The sequence below is a fragment of the Primulina tabacum genome, chromosome 2 (assembly GCF_025594145.1).
Source record: "Primulina tabacum isolate GXHZ01 chromosome 2, ASM2559414v2, whole genome shotgun sequence".
Taxonomy (NCBI): domain Eukaryota; kingdom Viridiplantae; phylum Streptophyta; class Magnoliopsida; order Lamiales; family Gesneriaceae; genus Primulina; species Primulina tabacum.
Window position 1 is genome coordinate 53,138,807 of NC_134551.1, and position 23,725 is coordinate 53,162,531.

The 23,725-nt window shown below is 33.6% G+C and overlaps 3 protein-coding genes across 5 annotated transcripts; 2 read left to right on the plus strand and 1 right to left on the minus strand.

Annotated features, from left to right (window-relative positions):
- The first annotated feature begins 2,442 nt into the window (after positions 1-2,442).
- On the plus strand, positions 2,443-6,456 carry LOC142536942 (putative lipid phosphate phosphatase 3, chloroplastic). Of its 2 annotated transcripts, XM_075642407.1 has the most exons (9): positions 2,443-2,674; positions 3,787-4,013; positions 4,122-4,209; positions 4,374-4,483; positions 4,594-4,684; positions 4,855-5,043; positions 5,177-5,236; positions 5,368-5,495; positions 6,376-6,456. In XM_075642407.1, the coding sequence occupies exons 1-8, from the start codon at positions 2,656-2,658 to the stop codon at positions 5,478-5,480; spliced, it is 897 nt and encodes a 298-aa protein (XP_075498522.1). In that variant the 5' UTR covers positions 2,443-2,655; the 3' UTR covers positions 5,481-5,495; positions 6,376-6,456. The 2 variants fall into 2 exon arrangements, with proteins under 2 accessions (XP_075498522.1, XP_075498521.1); XM_075642406.1 differs by lacking the exon at positions 6,376-6,456 and having other exon boundaries at positions 5,368-5,673.
- A 4,003-nt stretch (positions 6,457-10,459) lies between these two features.
- On the plus strand, positions 10,460-11,881 carry LOC142538074 (zinc finger CCCH domain-containing protein 14-like). Its single transcript, XM_075643518.1, has 2 exons — positions 10,460-11,121; positions 11,340-11,881. Exons 1-2 carry the CDS (start codon positions 10,471-10,473, stop codon positions 11,646-11,648), a joined length of 960 nt encoding a protein of 319 aa, XP_075499633.1. The 5' UTR covers positions 10,460-10,470; the 3' UTR covers positions 11,649-11,881.
- A 379-nt stretch (positions 11,882-12,260) lies between these two features.
- Positions 12,261-14,992, minus strand: LOC142536944 (uncharacterized). Of its 2 annotated transcripts, XM_075642408.1 has the most exons (5): positions 14,744-14,992; positions 13,728-13,846; positions 13,136-13,193; positions 12,935-13,012; positions 12,261-12,613 (listed from the first exon to the last, which is right to left on the minus strand). In XM_075642408.1, exons 1-5 carry the CDS (start codon positions 14,925-14,927, stop codon positions 12,420-12,422), a joined length of 633 nt encoding a protein of 210 aa, XP_075498523.1. In that variant the 5' UTR covers positions 14,928-14,992; the 3' UTR covers positions 12,261-12,419. The 2 variants fall into 2 exon arrangements, with proteins under 2 accessions (XP_075498523.1, XP_075498524.1); XM_075642409.1 differs by lacking the exon at positions 12,935-13,012.
- Between the last annotated feature and the right edge of the window lie 8,733 nt (positions 14,993-23,725).

Sequence of the window (23,725 nt, forward strand, 5' to 3'; positions counted from 1 at the left end):
GTACAATGGGCTCTTATAGTAACTACTTCATATTCTTCCTCGCTTTACGAAAATGATTATCCAAGTTGCTATAGAAGTTCATTGTAAGCCCATTATAAACTCATTTTCAAACTTTAAATTTTATAATGTGAGACAAGAGGTATCTGATACCACTTAAATTTACGCTCCGAAACCGAGGCGTGTCATCGGCGTTATTTAACAATTTAAAATCTTATAACAACAAGCCATGTAGTACATAAAATAGCCAAAAGCCAATGTATTACATAATCATTGTCTTTACAAAACTTGAACGGAATGCGGAAACGTAAAAATAATAAAACGAATTAACATGATTGATCTTATTATAACTTGACATATTCACCATTCCCAGAAGTATTCTTGTTCTTCTTCATCAATTTGTTCTTTGTCCTTATATGAGGGGAGGAAGTAAGAGGTGAGTATTTGGATGAATACTTAGTTAATGAGGACCGAGCCTGCATAAAACTTATCAAGGATACATATACAAATAAATTATCATTATTTCAATAACAAGCATGTTGAATCCAATACAAATAAAATACGAACATTGCACTGAAAATCATCTCGTTTTTCCATGGTCTATTGATCAGTTTCCTATATATTACTCCTCTAAAGGACGATGCCAAATAAACGGTTATTATATCCCACCGCATCAGTAACATATCAAATCAAACATCGAAATTTTCTTTGCCACTTCTAACTTGACTCATTACAATGCATTTCAAATAATTCAAACATACTTCAAATATTATTAATTAGTAGCAAGTAACAAACACATTTCAAAGATAACATATCAAATAGAAACGGATATGTCATGCTGATTGAATTTTCGAAATCATATGTAATTGAATTTTTATAAAAATTTTAAGCCCACTTAAAAGTAATATAAGTGTGCAAACTTAATACAAAAGTCACTTACTTGATTATTATCTTCAAAAAATGAAGGAAGAATGATGGGTCGAATTTTGAATGTTGAGTGCTTGTATTTTAAGACCGCTGAACAATGGGTGAAATGGCCTTTAATCCTTTTTATTGTGCTGTTACAACTGACCAATTCAACTTAAAATGATGGTGATTAAATGAATGGAACATCTTCTGCATATTTATTCAAAATGCATGGAATAATGCAAGACAAAATCGATTCGGGTTTTCACAATAACTATGTTATGAATCTGCTTACGTATTACACGAATCATGCTTACAAAAGCGAGGGGTATTAACTTTGATATTCTTTTTACTTGATAAATATATAAATAATATGGATATAACATTTGGAATGAACACAATATACAAAATCCTATATATTTAAAAATATTCTAGAACACCTTTAAATTCTCGTGATATCTTAGACAAATTTACAAAAATAATATAAAATAATGGCAAGAAAAACATAGATAAATCAATAACATAGTGAAACAAATTATCTCTATCTTTTGTGAAAACTACACATGAAACAATATCAAATAGAACAACAAAAAATCCCACCAAGAATATTCAAAGCAAAATAAAAACTAGCCAAGAACAAACTTTTAACATGAAAAACCTCTCCATTGTGAAGAATAAAAACCATGGGACCGTAGTCCACCAAAATAATCTCAAACCATAATGCATAAATACATTGCAATCGGTCTACAACCAATCCAACTAATACACAATCACAAATCACTGTCAATATATCACCATTTTTACATGACAACATAATTAGAAACATCTTACCCAAAAACCAATTGTCCAGAATCTATTCTATTCGATTAAAAGATCAAAATCTGATCTTCATCGTTCAGAATGTGCCTCACAACATCCTGAATATGTTGTCTAAATTTTAGCACAATCCAACTGTTAGCTTTATGTAAAAAGCTATAACAAGAAGATTAGAAAGATTATATGTTAAAGAACAACAACATTTTATGTTCGTTGTCGAGAAATTGATTCAAACTACCATAAAACCCAATCTCGACGATCACAATTTAGTTTATTTCCTTGTGAACGTACAAGTTTTCGAAAAATATTAGTTCAAGTTCCAACTTTTGCTCTATGTAATTTGATGATTGAAAATTCGTGAGCTCTTGCTCTTATGATATTGTTCGTGAACCTTTACCAGAAAAAAATTGATGATAAAAAAAGTAAACAAAAATATAGATGTTTCACTAAATTTATTTAATTTAAACCTTAAATAATTTATTTTTGCAAATTTCGAACCGACTAATGAAGAAGATTGACAAAAACTTGGGAGAAGATTGACAAAACTTGTGAGACAGTCTCACGGGTCGTATTTTGTGAAACAGATATCTTATTTGAGTCATCTATAACAAAATATTACTTTTTATGCTAAGAGCATTACTTTTGATTGTAAATATCGATAGAATTGAATCATTTTACCTGTAAAAATTCGGGAGAACGTTTCACATATTTGACTCAGCTGATAGTAGTGAGAAACAAAGTGTTTTCACTTTAGGAAACTTCCTAATATTCCCTACTTTTACGCGCAAAAGCAAGGCTCTACTTCTTTCTACCGAAAATTTTCTAAATGTACCGATGCATTCCAAACTTAATCATTCTCGTACTTCCGAATGTGTATGATCAACAGTTGCAGTGCACAAGCATTTCCATTATCTATCTTTGTTTCAAGGATTTGAGATGTTTTCGTCGGTCCCAGGTCTGTACGTATCATCAATTTTACGTTTTTATCCATTTTCTAATTCTTAAGCGTGCGATATTTTGTGGAACTGGAGTTTTTCGTTCCTTATGGGATTGATGGTGTTGGTTTGGGTAATGAAATTTGATTGGTGTTTGTTTTTTTATGGAGTAATGGTCATCTAAGGTTTAGTTTGCTAGGGCTATTCTTGCTAGTTTCGGTAGTTTGTCTTGAAATTCCCTTGATGCTTGGAGTACTAATATACAATGTCGAGGGAAAGAGATTATATACACATGTATCCATTTATGGAGATGGAGAGTAAATGTTCCTAGTGAGTCTAATTTTTATAAACTATTTCACCGTTTTTTTTCCGCGACTAATTTGAATTAATGATCTTAGCCTGAAATTAAAGAATATTCGTTGTGATCAATTTTAGATTGTCCTAATCAGTGGCTTGATACTTCTGCACACACTGGTGATTGGTTTTCATAGTGCCATTCCCTTTTTGTTACAATTCACGAACTGTCTGGTATAAGAGTCAGAAGATATTAGATAAAATCAAAAAATTCTGTGGCATTTAGATGTGAAGGCGATTTCATGGATGATTAGTATGTGCCGATAATTTATTATAAATAAGTTTTTTAGGCTTTGGATATTAAATAAGTAAAATAAAAAATAAAAAATTCTGTAAGAAGTTTGGTCGTTTATTACCCCCAGTTTCCTTTGAATTTAAGCATAAATTGTGAAGCTTTAAGTGCCAAAAAACTTCAATGTGCTTTACTGAGGAGATGCCTGGAGTATGTAAACTTTCTTTCCTGGTTATAGTGAGTTATATCTCCACTGATGTCAGTTCATGTCAAGTTTCCCTTTTGATGTTCTATGGAGCTTGAATAAGAACAAGCTCCATGATCTGAAATTTGCAGCATGTAGAAATGGCCTTCATCTTTAACAAAATATGGCCTTTAGGCTGCAATCTGATGGCTATCATGTTCAGTCAGAATTTTCATTTTCGATAATGATAATTGGCAGATCTTGTTGCTTTGGGTTCTGATTTCTGAACTATTATCTTAAAATATGAAACCACCTAATTGCATTCTTGTTCTCTTGAGTGCATCTTCATTTATTTTCTAAAGGGTTAAATGAGGGACGCGACACCCAGATCGGAACACAGACTCTCCAGTCTTATGGAATCGCCATGGCAAAGACTCACAGGCACGACTGGCTGATACTAATCCTGCTCGGGGTGATTTTGGTTGTTCTAAAATTGATAAATCCTTTCTGTCGGTTTGTTGGGGAAGATATGATGTCTGATCTCAGGTATCCATTGAAGAGCAATACTGTGCCGACATGGACTGTGCCTGTACGTTAAATATTTCTCCTAGATTACTCGAGTAACTCAAACTTATCCACTTCTAGACCAGATCGATACGTCAGGCTTTGTATGTTGATTTTCTTATGTATTCCCTAGATATATTCTATCCTGTTGCCGATTGTGGTGTTTCTGTTCTTCTATTTTCGTCGAAGAGACGTGTACGATCTTCATCATGCCACTCTAGGTATAGTGATGCTAGATCTTATTGCATATTACCATCTATATTGTGTTTTTTTTTTAAAAAAAATTACACCCATTTAGCTTTTATAACTAAACTGTTAGATCTATATTCAGGACTGCTGGATTTTAGGTTGGCCACTTATTAATATCTGTGTTGTGTTTGTTCAGGCCTTCTATTTTCCATCCTCATAACGGCGGTCCTTACTGATGCTATAAAAAATGCGGTTGGACGCCCACGGCCTGACTTTTTCTGGCGATGTTTTCCAGATGGAAAGGATGTAGGTGGTATTTAAGTCTTGATTCTTGAACACTTCTACTTATATAGCATTTTAAATTTTGATTCATATACACCTTTCTCTGCCTAAAGTAGCATTGAGAACTTTTTCAGGCTTATGATCGATGGGGAAATGTGGTTTGCCATGGTGATGAACGTGTTATAAGGGAAGGGCATAAGAGTTTCCCCAGTGGGCATACTTCTAGTAAGCAGGATAATCTGTCAGATGCTTTTACATGTTTTTTAAGACTAGATACTTTTGCTAGTTCTAGATTTTTTTCACTAACCGGAGCCTTTTGTCTAAGATTTTTAACTGGTTATTCTAACATGTGGGTTATAAAATCGATTTTATGGGACTTTGAATTGATCTTTTAGGGTCTTTTTCTGGGCTGGGATTCTTGTCCCTGTATTTATCTGGGAAGATAAAGGTGTTTGATAGAAGCGGTCACATTTCAAAACTCTGTCTGGTTCTTCTGCCTCTATTCGTTGCATCTCTAGTAGGCATTTCTCGTGTGGATGACTATTGGCATCACTGGCAAGATGTGTTTGCAGGAGGTCTACTAGGTTTGTCTGTTATATTCCAGATCCCAAAATCAATTACACATTATCCGCACACGAAATCATGGATCCGCCCCTGCCCCAGATAATATACATCAACTTTGAGCTTCATGTCTTTAATAGAAATTTTCGGCTGCAGGTTTTGTAGTGACCATATTTTGTTATCTACAGTTCTTCCCCCCTCCATATCATGTCAATGGTATCTTCTCCTTTTCTAGAGCTCGTTTGTTCTTTTAGGACACTGTTTTATAAAATTAATGCATAAGTCGCCTGAAAACTATTTCAGTATATATGATGCAGACCTTTTCTCATTCCTTGAATCGCTTGCAGGTTGGAAGACACATACACCTGTTCAAGCGCTAAAGGATTTGCCAGCAAATGCAAACAATGAGCAGCCCTCTGGGACGGAGATTGAAATCGACACTGAATCTGGAAGAAGATAGTTCATCGAATATTTGGTGAGTGTTGGAACATATACGAGTATTCGTATATAAGTGCATGTCCTCGTCCACTCAATTTATTGGAAGCAATATCGCAGCAGCCTTCCAAAAATAATACATTGAACCTTACAAGTTTCCAAGAATATATATGCTTAATCAAATTGAGAATGGAAATATAAAAGCTGAATGAATATATGATATAAAAAATTGCATAACTTTAGACAGAGAAATATAATTTCTTTTTTTAAAAAAAAATAATAATTTCTTTTTTTAAAAAGTAGAAATTTAATCTCTTTTTTTAAAAAAGTAGAAATTTAATTTCAATTATATACATCAATTCGCCAATATTGAGGATCTAACATTTTATATGTGGTTTGATTTAAAAAGTTTAGATCAAACATTGCAGACCACATGATGTGTTATCTAACATTTTAAAAATGTTTTTAAATATTTTAATAAGTTAGCAAAGCATTTACGTAACGTATTAATTAGCCTATTGGCTACAAGTGAATATTGGCCACGCATTGGTTTTCGAACTTTTAATTTGGCAAAATATAATTTTGAAGCGTGTCGTCTTTTGCATTCCATGCCTATTTATTAAATATTAATATATGATATTTTATACAAACAATTACTCGGTTAATCACTTTATATAATGATAAAATCACATCTCTAATAATGACTGTTTAATTTCATATTTGTTAATTGTGCCCCATTTTTTTATATTTTGTGAAAATTAATTTCTTAACAAAATCGGAATAATTATGTATTTGAAAAAAAATTGTATAAATTCAATTAAATTTTATTTTTTTGAGATCAGCATTTGATATTATTTTTCTTCATTGATTCACATTTAACTTCCTCGACAGCTAATAGCTATTGCCTATTGAACGTGAAGCTTCCCTAGGTTTCAACGTCCCACCATCATAGCTGATGGTACGACCTCTGACTTATAGTGGGCGACAATCGCATTGGTGGAGGGACAACTCCATTAATGCAATAGAATAATTTTTTTCTCCTTTTAATATCTGTTTAATTTATTTATTGATACCTACCATTTATTTTATATGCTTAAATACGGTAGCCATGCGTTACTCCAACTCTTGAACAAAGGACACAATAATACCTTGAAAATTATCTGATGAATATGGTTCCTTGTTTGGAACAAATTAATTAAAAAATTTATAAATACTTTTGAAATATATATATAATTTTAGAGTAGGTCTCTTATGAGACGGTCTCACGAATCTTTATCTGTGAGACGAGTCAATACAATAAAAAGTAATACTTTTGGCATAAAAAGTAATATTTATTCGTGGATGATCCAAATAAGAGATACGTCTCACAAAATACGACCTGTGAGATCGTTTCATACAAGTTTTTGCCATAATTTTATTATACAACAGTGGATGACAATATTTCTTTAGTAGTAGCATATAGGGATGAGTATTCGGTTAATTTGGTAACTAATCGAATTGAGTAAACCAAAATTTTTAGGTTAACTTAACCAAATTTCTAACTAATGGAAAAGGTAGGGCGGCGTGATAGGAAGTCAACATAAAGACAATAAGGGGTAAGTAGACACTAAAAACAAGATCATCGTTATTTTTCTTCTTATAAATAACATGTTCGTTTTGCATTAATGGCATTCGGTTAATTTGTTTACCAATGGAACTGGGTAAACCAAGTTTTTTAGGTTAACTGAACCAAATTTCTAATTTTAAATATAATTAATCGAACTGAATTAAAATAGGTAATTTTGATTGGTAATTGATATTTTTTTAAAAAATAAATAAATAAATTGAAATGTGAGATTTTATCATACTAAAACACCCCCGGCCCCCTACCCTAGAACGTAATGTTGCGCCTTCTCCAGTATAAATAGCTGCAAACTTCACCTTTTGATCTCCAAACACAATATTAAAATTCATATAGCTATGGAAATAGTCTCATTCGATGGAAAGAAACAACGAAGAAGAAGGGGATACAATCGATTATCACCATCGAAACGAAGCTTGAAGATCGTGCGACTCGGATCGAAGCGCTCGTGGAAGATCAGAATCGCCCCAAAACTGCGCCTGATCAAGCTCGTTTCCCCGTTCAAATTATGGCTGAGACTGAAGAACGCCTACGTGAACATGATGCTGAGATTGGCCGACAGTTCCAACACGCCGAATTCTGGGAACGTGTTCGGCGAGAAGAGAATCCCTAAAGCTCGCGACGCCCCCGTGCGTTATTCGAGAAGTGAGTTCGAGAACAGGCTGATCCTTGAAATTTATAAATCTATGGTGTCTTCCCTTGAATTGCATGGGGTACCATAATTAATTAAGTAACCTGCACATGACTTTCCTTCATTTTCATCAACGGAAGCTCTCGTTCGTCACAAAAATATATATTTTTTCAAAATATAAATCGAGTCAATCCGTCCACGTACTATATCTTGTATAGATCAACGATTAGTATATATTTATATTAATCTAAGAGAGACTTCTTTAAAATTTCACTCGGATATGTAAATATGTACCAAAATTAATATATCAAGAGAAAATAATCCCAAACATAATCGATTACATCGAGTTTCCATATGTAAATGATTTCCATAATAAGTTCCAGCTCAATTAAAATAATAACATATATAAAGGAGTTATTATAAAAAAATATATTCAACTATAAAGATTTTAATCAATGTGTTAATTTTATCTTACAAAAAAAGTAAGAAAATGTGGCTTTTGAGTTTCTGCTTTCAATTTATTTTAAATAAAATTATTATTTTAGCCAAAATTTCAATTATTAAACAATCTATCATAATTTTAAAATATTTTTAAGTTATTATCTGTAGTAATTCAAATATTTAAATCCAATCTCATATATATTCTTTAAAATTATTTTGTTCACAATCATCATCAAACATAGAAATTAAATAAAGTATATTGTAAATATAAAAAATATAAATCTTTATCGTCAAACAGTCAAAATCACACATATATAATTTTTTTGGTATTTCACCCGGAGAATTTATCAGTACGTGTAGTCTAGATTGATGAGACTCCAATTTAATTAATTTAAACCGATTTTATCGAATACATTTGTGTTGCCATCGTGATCAACTGGTAAGCTAAAATATTGTTTTTACTAATTAAATCTGTATATAAAAAAACAATTTTTTCTATTGTATATAATTAAATAATTATCGTGTACGGGGTTTAATGTGTCGAACAAAGTCTATTTAAACAATGGCAACGTACGATAGCCACAAGTGCCTCACAGGTTTCGCTAGAACTTACTTCATATTCGCCAAGCCTTTTGCAAAAATTTTAGAACTTTACGGATTCTTTATCTGTGAGACGAGTCAATCCAACCGATATTCACAATAAAAAGTAATACTCTTAGCATAAAAAATAATACTTTTTCATGAATAACCCAAATAAGATATCTGTATCACAAAATACGATCCGTGAGACCGTCTCACACAAGTTTTTACCAATATTAAATATGATTTTACTTATCATAAACTTTTTTGAGTATTCTTTATTACTAGAGTATTTTTTTTACCACGAAATTACATATTTAGGTTTTTTACTTGGTTGTAAAAACAAATTTATTATGTCAATGACTTGTAACCTATCTAGTATCAAGATTACATGTCCGTCAACATTCATGATTATATCTCCGTGTCAAAAATATAAGTTGGATTTTATTCCAAACTAAGGCAGATCGCAAAATTTGTGAATGTTAGTCATCGTTTCCATATTGAATCAAACTTCGATCGATATTCGGTGTTCAAACCTCTCCAATAAGAGAAAAATATCAAAGAATTAAGTAGTTCATCGTATATGACTAATATTTTGGTAGAACTTTGTTGTTACAATATTGGTTGAAATATAATATAAAAAGGGTAGGGCTCCATCTGTTCTTTTTGTCGACCCAAACTAAAATCCGGAACGACAATGTTGGGTCGATATATATTATATTAACTAACATGAGATGACAAGTAACCCATGCCTTCTATAATGTAAATCTATTACAAATAATAAACCCATCAAATCCTTGTTTGATCTAAATTCAACTTTTTTTAACAGATGAAATTAATCCAATCTATCCCCTACTATTGTTAGAATTTGATATAACATGTAGAATAAATGTATGGTAGAATTTGAAAAGTTTATGAATATAACAATTGAAATTAGTTAGATTTGTGGCAAAGAAGCGATAATAGTAAGTGTAGATGATACGATTAAAGGGTTGGGTTTTTGCTTGAGATGCTTAAGAAATCATTATTTGTTAACTAACAATATTATACCAACCTCTCTTGTTTGACAACGCCTCCTTCACCTTCCCATACGTGCATGCAACGTTAATTTGCAACAACCCCCATCCCACATCAGTCGTTACCTAGCTTTCTAATGCATGCAATATTATAAAGAAATATTCAATTTGTCGTGTTACTCTTTGTTGTGGTTGATTAGATAAGTATGAATTGTCGTACAACAATCAAATCATAAATCAAACATAGGCATAATAAGTAATTACACTACAACATTCATATTCTTTCCTCGTCATATGTCACGAGACAAGGGGTCAGAGGCGGAGCCACATGTTTGCTTATCCAGGCTGGTCCAAATTTTTTTTAAAAAAAATATATATGTAAATTTTGTATAATTTTGAATAATATGATATTAGTCCGAGTAGATCAATTTAAAATATTAAAAAAATTTAGAGTTTAAAATTCCAGTCCGGCTCGACACTGCAAGTGGTGCCTATGCCGAGCTATTTTTGATTAAATGCTTCTACTTAAAGCAATTATATTTTGTTCTCACTATGATGATCGATCAAGGTCCTGATGTAAACGGTTTAACGGTTGTGATTGTTCTAAGCGTTCTCCTATACTCTGATGCATCTGATAATTTCTTTCAAATGCTTACTATATATATACTCCCGCCTTTCCATGATTTCCCTCTCAAATTGGGGTTTTACCAACAGAATTGTTGTAGACATGCAGAAGAAGAGTTGTGCATACAATGCTTTCGCCGCCGACGACGAAAAGTCATCCGCGGCCTCCTCAGGTGTCGCGGCGTCGATGCATTTCTCGAGGTGCAATCCGTTTGTTTTGCCTTTGTCGCCAACCTGCTTGAACTCTAATGCGTCCTATTCCGCGCTATTTCAGAACTGCTCTCCTAATTCTACTTCCGAAACTGCCTCTTTCGACAGCGACGACATTTCCGATAGGCGAGGCTTCAGTTCCGGCAGCAGTCTCGAGTACCAGCAGCTTTACAACCGTTACACACTCTGCGTTGCTCAGATTCATGATTCCGTCGCTGAGGCTGACGCACTCCGTCTTGAAAATGATGCTCTCCGCCTCTCCAACGCCGATCTCACCAACCGTGTAATTGTGCTCTTCTCTTGCGATCGCTTTCTCTGTGAATTCAACCGCCTCAACATCGCTTCTCCCTCTGCATCTCCGCGTGCTTCTCACATTGCCTCTCCACAAGCTCGTTCTGAACGTAATCGTGTCGAGCGGAAGAATACAGAAAGAGTGGCTCTTCCAAAGAGCATTTCTGTGCGTTCTAGTGGTTTTCTGAAGATAAATCGCCCCAGCACGGAGACAACTCGCCAAAAAGCAGCGACTCAATCTATTCCAGAATCGGTGAGTCTGCTCCATCTCTAGTTTTATTCGCCTCTCTCTCTCTCTCTCTCTCTCTCTCTCTCTCTCTCTCTCTCTCTCTCTCTCTCTCTCTCTCTCTCTCTCTCTGTTTTTAGGAACCATATATATCTGCTCGTTTCCTTTAGTGGGTTTAATTATGCTGCACATGATTTTTATCTCATGTCTTATATATAACCTGCCATGGTGTTTCTCTGGAGCAGCAAAGAGTGTATGTACCATTGTCAAAAAAGGAAGAAGAAGCACTGGAATTCGAAGTGTACGACCAAGGCATGTCCAAAACCGAGCTGTGTAACAAGTGGCAGGAGACTGGCGCCTGTCCGTACGGGGAGAACTGCCAATTCGCCCATGGAATCAACGAGTTGAGGCCAGTGATCAGGCATCCACGATACAAAACTGAGGTTTGCCGAATGGTGCTCACAGGCGACATCTGCCCGTATGGTCACCGTTGCCACTTCCGCCACTCTCTTACCGAGCAGGAGCGCCTCATGGCGGCAACTACACCACGGTGATCAATGATAGTAAGGCGATCGAATTTTTGGTGTCTTTGCGTACTTCTGTTGTTCATGTTATCGTTATTTTCTTGGTTGAAATTTTTGACACCAATCAATACTTCTACGCGTGGTAGATATGCACAATAAGGAGACAAGAAAATCCATTATTTGTTAATAATAGTGATATTAACTGTTGATACACGTATAACTCCGTCTTAATCATTTATAATAAAAGTTAAAACTTAGAAAGCAATTTTAGTAACATTTTTCACGAATACGTTTTTTCAAGAGAAATATATTATAATTTTACTTAAATTTTGGTTGTACCGCGTTTGACTTTTATGGCTGCCCCCTTTAGTTTGTGACGTATACACATTAAAGGATAAATAGATTTCAAAATTTTTAGTTCGAGCATCCCTCTTCCCTCTTCTTGATACAGATAAAATCGCCGTCACTTGCTCCATTTTCTGGATCAGCCACTTTATACGTTCTCTCACGCAGTTCATATCCAAGAACTTATATTCCCAAGTTTTGGGGTTCGAGTCACTTGTGTACAAGCCGTTGAAAAGAAAGGAACTGATTCGATAGGGTATTTACTCTTGAAAAGTTCATCAATTGGCTTAAAGTAAATAAACATAACACAGCTTCTTTCACAACAACCAGTTTTCCATGTTACAATGAAATATTTCTACGGCAGATAATGTTTTGTAGTTAAATCACGTGAGTTCAACGGGACTTTAAAGTCAATAATGGGAATGCTTTCGAGTGAAGCGACTGTACCCTCGTTGATCATAGTGGCAAAAGTAACACAGGGCAAGGAATGAACTCGGCCAACAAGTTTGCATCTATATGCTTGGAATGGATGGGCTCCATGCTCATAACAACAAGATCCATGTTCATCTCATCAGCAACCTCTCCAAGAATAGCCGTTGGCTTGTTCCCTTCCCCAAGTCGCTCCAACAGCTTGAATTCTTTGTAGCCGCCTGTGCATACAATCAAGAACAGGCTCCAAAAATGTAGTTTTTGATAGCTGCAAGGGAAATAGCTCGAGCATCTGTTTTCGTGATGTCCGTCTTAAAATTCACTTTATGCAACAATGTGCTTCCCAGCATAGTTCGTACAAAATCGTGAGTGCAAGACGATCAGAATAACAGTAAAATTGGCAGCCGCAGATTTCATATTAACGACCACGAGCATCAAGGAAATAATTACCGTCGAAATCCATTTAGTGATCATGAGTTGAATCATACAGAACAATTTTCCGACATACATTTCTAGATAAAATTATTCGTGCACGAACCCACCTTCAGATAAATGCCATCTAATGCTGGCCAGCTGAGTATCGTGTTCTGAGAGCGATTCTTTCTCCTTTTCATCAATAACTGCAAAGTACATAGAGCTCTAGATTTCTAGAATCTTAGTGTATAATGGCAAGTTTTACTCCTCTAGCTCAGGCTCCGACGAAATTAGAATATAAAAATATGGAGGAAGAATGAAGTTTATACCTATGACTGTAATCTCAGCCCCATATTTCTTTGCCAAAGCAGCAGTGGTAGCTGCGGCCTATCAAACAATAATGAAATAAGAATGTAAAATCTGAAAGAAAAACAAAATTGAAAATCCATTATTAACTTTGTAAACAGCTAATACTATCATGATTTGTAGTCCGCAACATAGAGCAATTTAACAATCAAAGTTTTCCAGCTGGGAACCAAAAAACATAGTGGTGAACAGGTAAATTTTCAGGTATTTATCCGTTGTCAACGGTAAAAGATTTCTGGTTGTTAAATTAACTAGAAAAACATCAAACTGAGTAAGAAAGACTAAGGTTGTCATCTCAATAGGAAGCATGAAACATGTTACAATGTATAACTAATGGCATCTGCATGGCAAATAAACAGCCGATAGAATACTCATTTTTATTTGTTAAAAACCAACAAGTGATGTTTTCCAATTCCAACTGAATCCAAGAAATGCATCTAAGAAATAGTGTCATAGCACCTCACTAGCATAAAGGGGAGTAAAAACCCCAGGCACTATAACAGTAAATGTGTTAAAACCCCTGCTAGCTAGTGAAACACGAACAAATAAAAAAACCTGCTTTGTACCCTCAGAGAGGTAAGGGTTACGATCTATAACAGGCAGGAGCAACTGCTTGAACTCGGTAAAGGTATTTGCTTCAATACTGGCTTCAGATTCCTCTGGTTTCGACTTTACTGAAAGAGAATATCAAATTTTAGTCGAGTGTGGCCAGACTTTACACATCAAGGAAGCAAGATAATTATTGTATCAGATATGGTCGCATTGAAATCCCTGAACGGCAACACAATAACATGGAAGAGATCACATGTCAGACTTCGTGAAACAACTACAAAACTTTTTTCCCAGCGGACTCTCCTGTAACTCAGGAAGGAACTATGATCTATGCTTTAGCTATTACTTATCCAAGTCTTGTTATTCCGTTAGCCAACGGTTATCCAATGTTTTTATTTATTTATATGGCATTATTGCATACTCGGCATACTTGAACCACTCTTAACGATTCCTATTTTGTTGAAGTCAAATTAAGTTCTAAACTTACCCTGTTATGGCTAATCAAACAACTTGTGTGCTTTCACGAACTACACAACATACTCAATATTTATTATTCGTTATAAAAAGAAGAGTAAAGCGGCAAATAATCAGAGAAATCGAGCTGCAACTTTGCATACGTGGAGTAATAACAAAGTGCAGTCATCAATTTGCAAAACACGAGCAACCACAAAAGTTATTCTACATATAAGAGTGACTAATGCTGCATCAAGAAACTCAAACAATCAATGATTTAACAGAAAACTAAAGGTGGCTAATTTACAATACGATAATAAACCGGAGACTCCTTCACCATTCAATTACTGAGCGGACCAAGATAGATGCTGGGCTGGTCCGCGCTCAACCAAGTTAAAAACATCCAGTTTTAATTTACGTTTTTTTAAAAAGAATTCAACTCGAAAATTATTAATCTCCACCCTCGGTCCCCATGACACTCGTGCTCCAACTACTGGGTTGGCCTAGCATTCAGTAAGATCAATCACAGATTGAACATAATCCCATAAATTGAGAAAACCACCTACCTTTGACTGAGGGCCTCAAAAACTTGGGAGAAAGTGAAATATTACGGGGTTTAAGCTTCCTCGAATAAGCAGAAGACAGAACTATTGGAAGTAAATAAGTGGGCTGAATGAAAAAGGAAGTAGAATTGAAGAGGGTTTCGGTGGTGTCAAGATGAAGTGGAAGTGGTGAGTGCGAGACGGCCATTGAATGTGATTCGAGAACTTCCGAGTACAGTAGCTAAGCTACACCTTGATTGTGGGGCGGAAAGCGTAACGAATTGAGATTAAATAACATAAATGACCCTTAATTCTAGGAAATTACGAATAAAGGACCCATGTCTTAATAATATCACTTAGTTCAAGGTAGATTTGAAATATATCCATCGTAAAACATTTTACATGTTTTATTTGAAATTTATTATTTCAATCAAAATTTTCACTAAATCAGATATATTAAAATTGTTGTGAAAAAGTAAAAATTTATGGTAAAAAGTAAAAATCTCAAACTCTCAAAATTTACTAAACTACACACTTTATAATATTTTTCTCTCTACTCAATTGTGATTTTCTTCACAAATGAGAGATCTATTTATAGGAAATCTTTACAAATAATCCAAAATAAAATACATCATTACCTACATCATCACACACTAATTTTCAATATTTACAACTCTTATTTTCAACATTCAAATATTCAACATTCAAATATTCAATACACACATTTTAAATATATTTTTCAACACTCCCCCTTGTGATGATGATCATAATGATTGTCTTCATTACGTGTTTTTATACTGCCTCGTTAAAAATCTTACTAGGAAAAACCCATTGGGATAAAAACCATAGCAAGGGAAAAAGAGTGCAGTCACGTAAACTCCCCTCATGTTAACACGACAATTCTTCACAAATTTCGTAGATTGCGCATCCCAATATTATATATATGATTTCTTAATATTGACGTAGGAAGCGCCTTTGTGAAGAGATCTGATGAATTTTCACTTGATTGAATGTGACGAACATCAATACATTTATTCTTCTCAAGCTTCTTGGTGAATGCGAAGAACTTAGGAGGAATATGTTTAGTTCTGTCGCTTTTTATGTATCCTTCTTTCATTTGAGCAACACATGCAGCATTATCTTCTTATAGTATCACAGGCTTCTCGTCGAATGATAATCCGCATGAGATTTGGATAAGTTGGGTCGTTGATTTTAACCACACACATTCACGACTTGCATCATGTAGTGCAATAATCTCGGCATGATTTGATGAAGTTGTTACGAGCGTTTGTTTCTGTGAACGCCAATAAATTGCAGTGCCTCCACGAGTAAATACATATCCAGTTTGGGAACGTGCCTTGTGTGGATCAGATAAGTATCCAGCATCAGCATAACCAATTATACTTGGATTAGTATCTTTTGAATATAAAAGTCCCAAGTCTGTCGTTCCTCGTAGATAACGGAATATATGTTTAATTCCGTTCAAGTGTCTCTTTGTTGGATATGTGCTAAATCTTGCCAACAAATTTACGGCAAAAGATATATCGGGCCTCGTACAATTTGTAAAATACATAAGGGCACCGATAGCACTTAGATATGGTACTTCTGGACCAAGAATAGCTTCATCATCTTCACATGGTCGGAATGGATCCTTTTTCTATGTTTAATGATCTAACAATCATTGGAGTACTTAAAGGATTTGCTTTATCCATATTAAAACGTTTAAGGATCTTTTCTGTATAATTTGTCTGGTGAACAAACATTCCACATTCTTTTTGTTCAATTTGTAAACCCAGACAATACTTGGTTTTTCCAAGATCCTTCATTTCAAATTCTTCCTTCAAGTATGACACAACTTCTTGAATTTCCTTATTCGTTCCAATGATGTTTAAATCATCAACATATACAGCAATAATTACGCATCCGGATGTTGTTTTCTTAATGAAAACACAAGGGCATATTGAATTATTTACATATCCCTTTTTCATCAAGTGATCACTTAGTCGATTATACCACATTCGACCTGATTGCTTTAACCCATATAATGATCTTTGTAATTTCACATAATAACATTCCCTGGGTTTTGAACTTTGTGCTTGAGGCACCTTAAATCCTTCAGAGATTTTCATATATATATTACTATCAAGTGATCCATATAAGTAAGCTGTAACAACATCCATAAGACGCATTTCTAAATTTTCAGATACCGCCAAGCTAATCAAATACCGAAACGTAATTGCATCCATCACAGGAGAATACGTTTCTTCATAATCAATTCCAGACCTTTGAAAAAAACCTTGTGCAACAAGTCGAGCTTTATATCTCACTATTTCATTTTTCTCATTTCGCTTTCGAATAAAAACCCATTTGTATCCAACATGTTTTACACCTTCAGGTGTAAGGACTATAGGTCCAAAAACATTACGTTTATTTAGCGAATCCAATTCAACCTGGATGGCTTCTTTCCATTTTATCCAATCCTGCCGATTTTTACATTCACCAAAAGATTTTGGTTCATGATCTTCATTATCATTTATGATGTCGATTGCCACATTATAAGAAAATATATCATCAATTTCTTCTATATCTTTTCGGTTCCATATTTTTCCAGTATTAATGTAATTGATAGAGATTTCATGATTCTCGTCAGTTTGTGGTTCTGACAGAATATTTTCATCATCATGTGTTTTTTCAGGAACACCATTCTCTATTTTGTGATCATCATGTGTTTCTTCAAGAACATAATTTTTTATTTTGTGATCATCGTGTTTCTCTATAAATTTTTTTTTTCGAGAATTTTTATCCTTGGAACCGACTGGCCTTCCACGCTTCAGGCGTTTAATGACATCATGAGTATCTTCAATTTGTTTCTTTGGAATTTCAATTCGAGCAGGGGCATTTGCAGCATGTATATATGATTTAGTTACCCCTTTTGTGTCAGCAAATGCATCTGGTATTTGATTGGCTATTCTTTGCAAGTGTACAATTTGTTGTACATCTTTTTCACATTGTTTTGTTCTTGGATCCAAATGTAACAACGATGATACATGCCATGTAATTTCTTTTTCGGTATGTTTCTGTTTCTCCCCCTAACATTGGGAAGATTTCCTCATTAAAATGACAATCAGCAAAACGTGCTGTGAACACGTCGCCTGTCTGAGGTTCAAGATATCGAATGATTGATTGATGGACTATCATAACCGATATAAATTCCAACCTTTCTTTGAGGTCCCATTTTCTTTCGTTGCGGTGGTGCAATAGACACATACACCATACATCCAAAAATTCTCAGATGAGAAATGTCTGGTTCTTTACCAAATGCAAGCTGCAATGGGGAGTATTTATGATATGCACTTGGTCTGATGCGAATTAATGAAGCAGCGTGTAAAATTGCATGTCCCCATATAGAAATAGAGAGCTTTGTTTTCATAATCATTGGTCTAGCAATCATTTGCAGACGTTTAATCAATGATTCAGCCAATCCATTCTGTGTATGTACATGAGCAACAGGATGCTCACAATGATTCCCATAGACATACAATAATCATTGAAAGTTTGGGAAGTAAATTCACCAGCATTATCAAGTCTAATTTCTTGATTGTATAATCGGGAAATTGATTCCTCAATTTATTATTTGAGCAAGTAATCTTGCAAATGCAACATTTCGAGTTGACAATAAACATACATGTGACCATCTGCTGGAGGCATCAATCAATACCATAAAGTATCTGAATGGTCCACATGGTGGATGGATTGGTCCACAAATATCACCCTGAATACGTTCAAGAAACATTGGTGATTCAGTTTGGAATTTGGCTGGTGATGGTCTTATAATAAGTTTTCCAAGAGAACATGCTTTACATTGAAACTTATTATTCTGAAAGATCTTCTGGTCTTTCAGCGGATGACCATGTGTATTTTCTATAATTCTTCGCATCATTTTTGAACCAGGATGTCTCAATCGGTAATGCCAATTGGTTAATATTGAAGAATTATCAACTACCATGTTTGATTCAATGGGACTTATGTGTGTATAATGCAATCCAGTAGGGAGCATTGGTAGTTTTTCAATCACATATTTCTTTCCTGATTTATATGTGATAAGACACATATATTTCTCATTCCCTTCATTTATTGTTTGAGTATCATACCCATGGGAATATATATCATTAAAACTCAACAAATTTCTTTTCGATTGTGGTGAATATAAAGCATCATTGATAAAAAATTTTGTACCATTAGGTAACAAAAATTGTGTTTTACCACATTCTTTAATCAAGTCTACAGGACCTGATATTGTATTCACCCTTGTTTTTGTTGGTTTTAGTTCCAAGAAATATCTTTTATCTCGGAGGATAGTGTGCGTTGTACCACTATCGGGTATGCAAACTTCAGCTTTGCTCATAGTATTTTCCATATTTCAACATCAAAAAATATATGCAATGAAATAAAACTACTGACAATAAAATGCAAAAATATAGCACACAATAAAACATTATCATATGGGTACATAAAATATTTTACATATTTATTCCACCAGCAAACTGATCATTGTCTGAGAAATCAATCAGAAAATCTCCAGCATCAAAATGAGTTGAATCACTCAAAGGTTCACTTTGTTCAGTGAAGTTGGTCTCCTTTTCTTTCCCATTTAATGATTCTTTATAAAGTTTACAAAGATGCTCAGGGGCTCGACAAATACGGGACCAATGTCCTGGAGTACCATATCTGAAACAAGAACTTTCATATCTTTTTGACTGATTCTCATTAACACTCATATTTTCATGATGCCTTTTATGTGGATGGTTTGGGACGTTCTTTTGAGATGAGTTATAAAAGTAACTATCTCGATTATTTTCAAAACCACGACCGCGTCCACGACCGCGTCCACGACCACGACCTCGATTTCGTCCTCGACCAAAATCTTGTTTATAACTTTGATTTTGGTTTCCAGATTTAAATTCATTTTTGCTTACGACATTTACTTCAGGAAATGCCGTTGAACCAGTGGGTCGTGCCTGATGATTTCTCACTAAATTCATTTGTTCGAATCTTTCTTTTAATCCCTTCCACAAAGCCATGGGATGCCAACGCAAAAATATCATGGCTTTTGTCTTTTCTTGTGATGTCGATATGCCATTTCTTTTATGGTCTCATTTAGACCCAATGACTCAAGATGCATTTATACATCGAGAGTCCATGGCATATAATTTTTTTCCGTGATATCAAGAGCAATGAATTCGAGTTTTGCCAAGTTTGACATGGTGGTACTAAAAAAAAATTACGATGCATTTATTAGTTAATGAATATTGCAATACAAAGTAATGGATAAACAACAAGTACAAGTATTTGTAAAAATAAAGAAAACACACGAGGAGGATATTCTTCGATAAATAAAAGACTCGTGAGTATGATAACCAAAATAATTAAAAATAACTTTGAGAAAGTCATCTTCTTTTTTCTTCGAAAAATTTGATGAAGAATAATTTTTAGAGAAGAAGAGAAAGTTGGAGTGATTGAATGTGTTTGTGAGATGATATTTATAGGGTAAAAACTAGCCGTTTTGTTACTGTTTATGACCGTTGGTGTACAAAAAATAAATGTATGTATTTGTATAATTTTATGGTAATAATATGGTGACTATAATATTAATCATGTTTAAATAATTATGTATATCATATCACATTATTATAATGAGGTGTCGTAAGTTATTTTGTTTAAAAACCTTATAGGCTTTTATACTTGTCGTATCCCTTACCGGGAGTGTGGGATGTCGTCTTAACATCCTCCCAGGATTTATAACAAGTTTTTGAAAAAGTTATTTTTATTATTTCTAATAATATTATATTATATATTAAATATATACACAATAAATAAATAACAGTAAAATAAATATTATTACTTTTGTTACCTTTTTCTTCTATTTGGAGCTTGGAAAAATATGAAGGACTTTTAGAGCTTCGTGCTGATAACGTGTTGTGAAAAAGTAAAAATTTATGGTAAAAAGTAAAAATCTCAAACTCTCAAAATTTACTAAACTACACACTTTATAATATTTTTCTCTCTACTCAATTGTGATTTTCTTCACAAATGAGAGATCTATTTATAGGAAATCTTTACAAATAATCCAAAAATAAAATACATAATTACCTACATCATCACACACTAATTTTCAATATTTATAACTCTTATTTTCAACATTCAAATATTCAATACACACATTTTAAATATATTTTTCAACAAAAATCTAAATTTAACATTTGCTGCTATTTTTAATAAATAAATAGTTACATGGGTCATATGTAGATAGATAAAATACCATAAGTTTGGATGATGTTGGAGTAGCAGTGAGAATATTTCCAATATGAAATCGAAGTAACCCTCGTAATTATTGCATTGTAAGTCTATTGTGATACGATTCAAGATAGTCAACAATATCCATATTTATAATAATAATTAATGCTTAAAAAATGATATTTTTTTATTAGTGACCCAAATATGATATCTTTCTCACAAATTTGATTGATGAGACCATTTCACACAAAATTTGTGATAATTACATGTATGATACATATTTTTTAAAAACTTTATTTACAATTATCAAAGAATAATAAATATTTATCTATACAAAAAGGAAGGCCTCATCGTACAAATGAATAGCCTCAACGTAAGGCTAACATGGTTCAAGGTATTAAGCTCGAGTAAACTCTAAACAAGAGGGATAACTCGGTATGATATTATAGCATTTACTGCTTAGAGTAAGATGGATGTCTATATCCAACTTCTGACAATTTTTTTGACACCTCAATTTCTGTGGTTCTGACAATAATAATTGTCAAGCATAAGTTGTCTCATATTAATGCACTCCAGTACAAGTACTATTTTCGAGATAATCCGGGTAGAAAGTATCCCGAGAGCTTGTGTGAAAGTCTGGGCCTCTGATAACTCGAGGAGAAAATGTCACAGGCATTCACCTGCCCAGTTTCTGATAAATTCTTCCTGCAAATTTACTCTGATTTGGACTATTCATATAATATCTCGGGTCATCCATGATGACCCGAGATCTAATAAAAGTATCATAATACTAACATCTATACTATGTCTAATATATCCTAAAGAGAGAGTATTTTTTAAAATATAGAAGATAGGATACATTAAAATAACTATGTTGATATGATCATTTCAAAATTGCAATTGCTATCCTGATTTTAATTAATTTAATATATATTTATTTGATTAACTTATTCTATAAAAAAAAAACTGCTCACAAAATTAAGACATTTTATTTTTCTAATTAATTAAATAATATTTTGGATAAAATATTGAATAACCTCAAAAAAATTAATAAAAAGATAAAAGAAACAAGATCCCCATAAACTTTTAATTAGATAAAATTTATCATCAAAGGTATTATTATTTTTTTTCTTTTCCTTATGTTGTTGATGGGAGACAAGTTGTGCTGCTTGTTTCATCGGATACGCTCGTTTGGCTGACGCGGACTCCACACCTGTCCCCTCCATTTTGTCCTCTATACAAAAATCAACCTTTCTTTCGAGACCGTTCAACATCTTCTCATTTTCCTCAACTTTGTTTGAAATGGGCTGTACTCTGTCCGCCCAAGGGGCCAAAACTTCCGCCACGGGAACAACCAAGGTTATTTTCCCCGGCGGAGAAATCCAGTGTTTCTACGAGCCCGTGAAAGCGGCGGAACTCATGCTCCAGGTACCCAACTTTTCCTTGTTAGCACGGCATCACTTCATACAGGAAAGAGGATTTCGGCGCTGAAAGCCGATGAAGAACTGGAAATGAACGAAGTTTACGTGCTTTTGCCAATGAAGCGGCTGAAATCGGCGGTGACGTCAGCTGACATGGGGCCGCTGTTCTTGGCGTCGAATGCCAACGCCGCCGGTGGAATGCCTGCCTCCAAGGTCTTGCCGGAGTTTGGTGAGGATGTGAAGACTGTGAGGGATGACGAGAATTGTCCGGCGGCGAATAAAAGTGAATTTGGACGATATGGAAGGCTTTGATCAGTTGAGATACACATTGTCCAGGTGCCGGTCCCGGAAAGCCTTCGCTGGAGACTATAGTCGAAGAGACGGTCAACTTGAGATTCATGTTTATGATTGAAAATTGATGGTCAAATTTAATTTCTTCCTCCCACTTACACCACTCTCCTTCTGATAATCTATATCTGAATAAATACATGAATGTGAATTGTGAATTTATATCAATGTACTTACATTTATTTAATAATAATCATTAATACATGTTTATATATGAACGTGAATTGTGAATTTACATCCATCTCCTTACATTCATTTAATAATAATAATTAATACATGTTTAGTTTTTTTTATTTTTTTGTGAATTTACACACTCCATTTTTAATTTTTTTTTGTTTCTTTGTTTTTCATCTATTAATTAATGAAATTTAAATTGAAGATAAATGAATTTTAGTCTTTTACCATCTATTAATTAATGTGATTTTTTTATTTTTTGTGAATTTACACACTCCATTTTTAATTTTTTTTTGGTTTCCATGTTTTTCATCTATTAACTAATGAAATTTAAAATAAATTGAAGAGAAATGAATTTTAGTCTTTTTCAATCTATTAATTAATGTTAATTTACCACACTCTATTTTTAATTTTGTTAAGTTTTTGTGAATTTACACACTTCATTTTTTTTTTTGTTCCATGTTTTTCATATATTAATTAATGAAATTTAAAATAAATTGAAGAGAAATGAATTTTAGTCTTTTCCAATCTATTAATTAATGTGAATTTACACACTCCATTTTTATTTTTATTTTGTTTTCCATGTTTTTCATCTATAATTAATTAATGAAATTTAAAATAAATTGAGGAGAAATGAATTTAGTACTTTCCATTCTATTAATTAATGAAATTTAAAATAAACTGAAGATGAATGAATTTATCATTATTTTTTGTTGTAATGAAATTTGCACTCTATTTTTTAAATTTTACGATATAACTGATACGATAT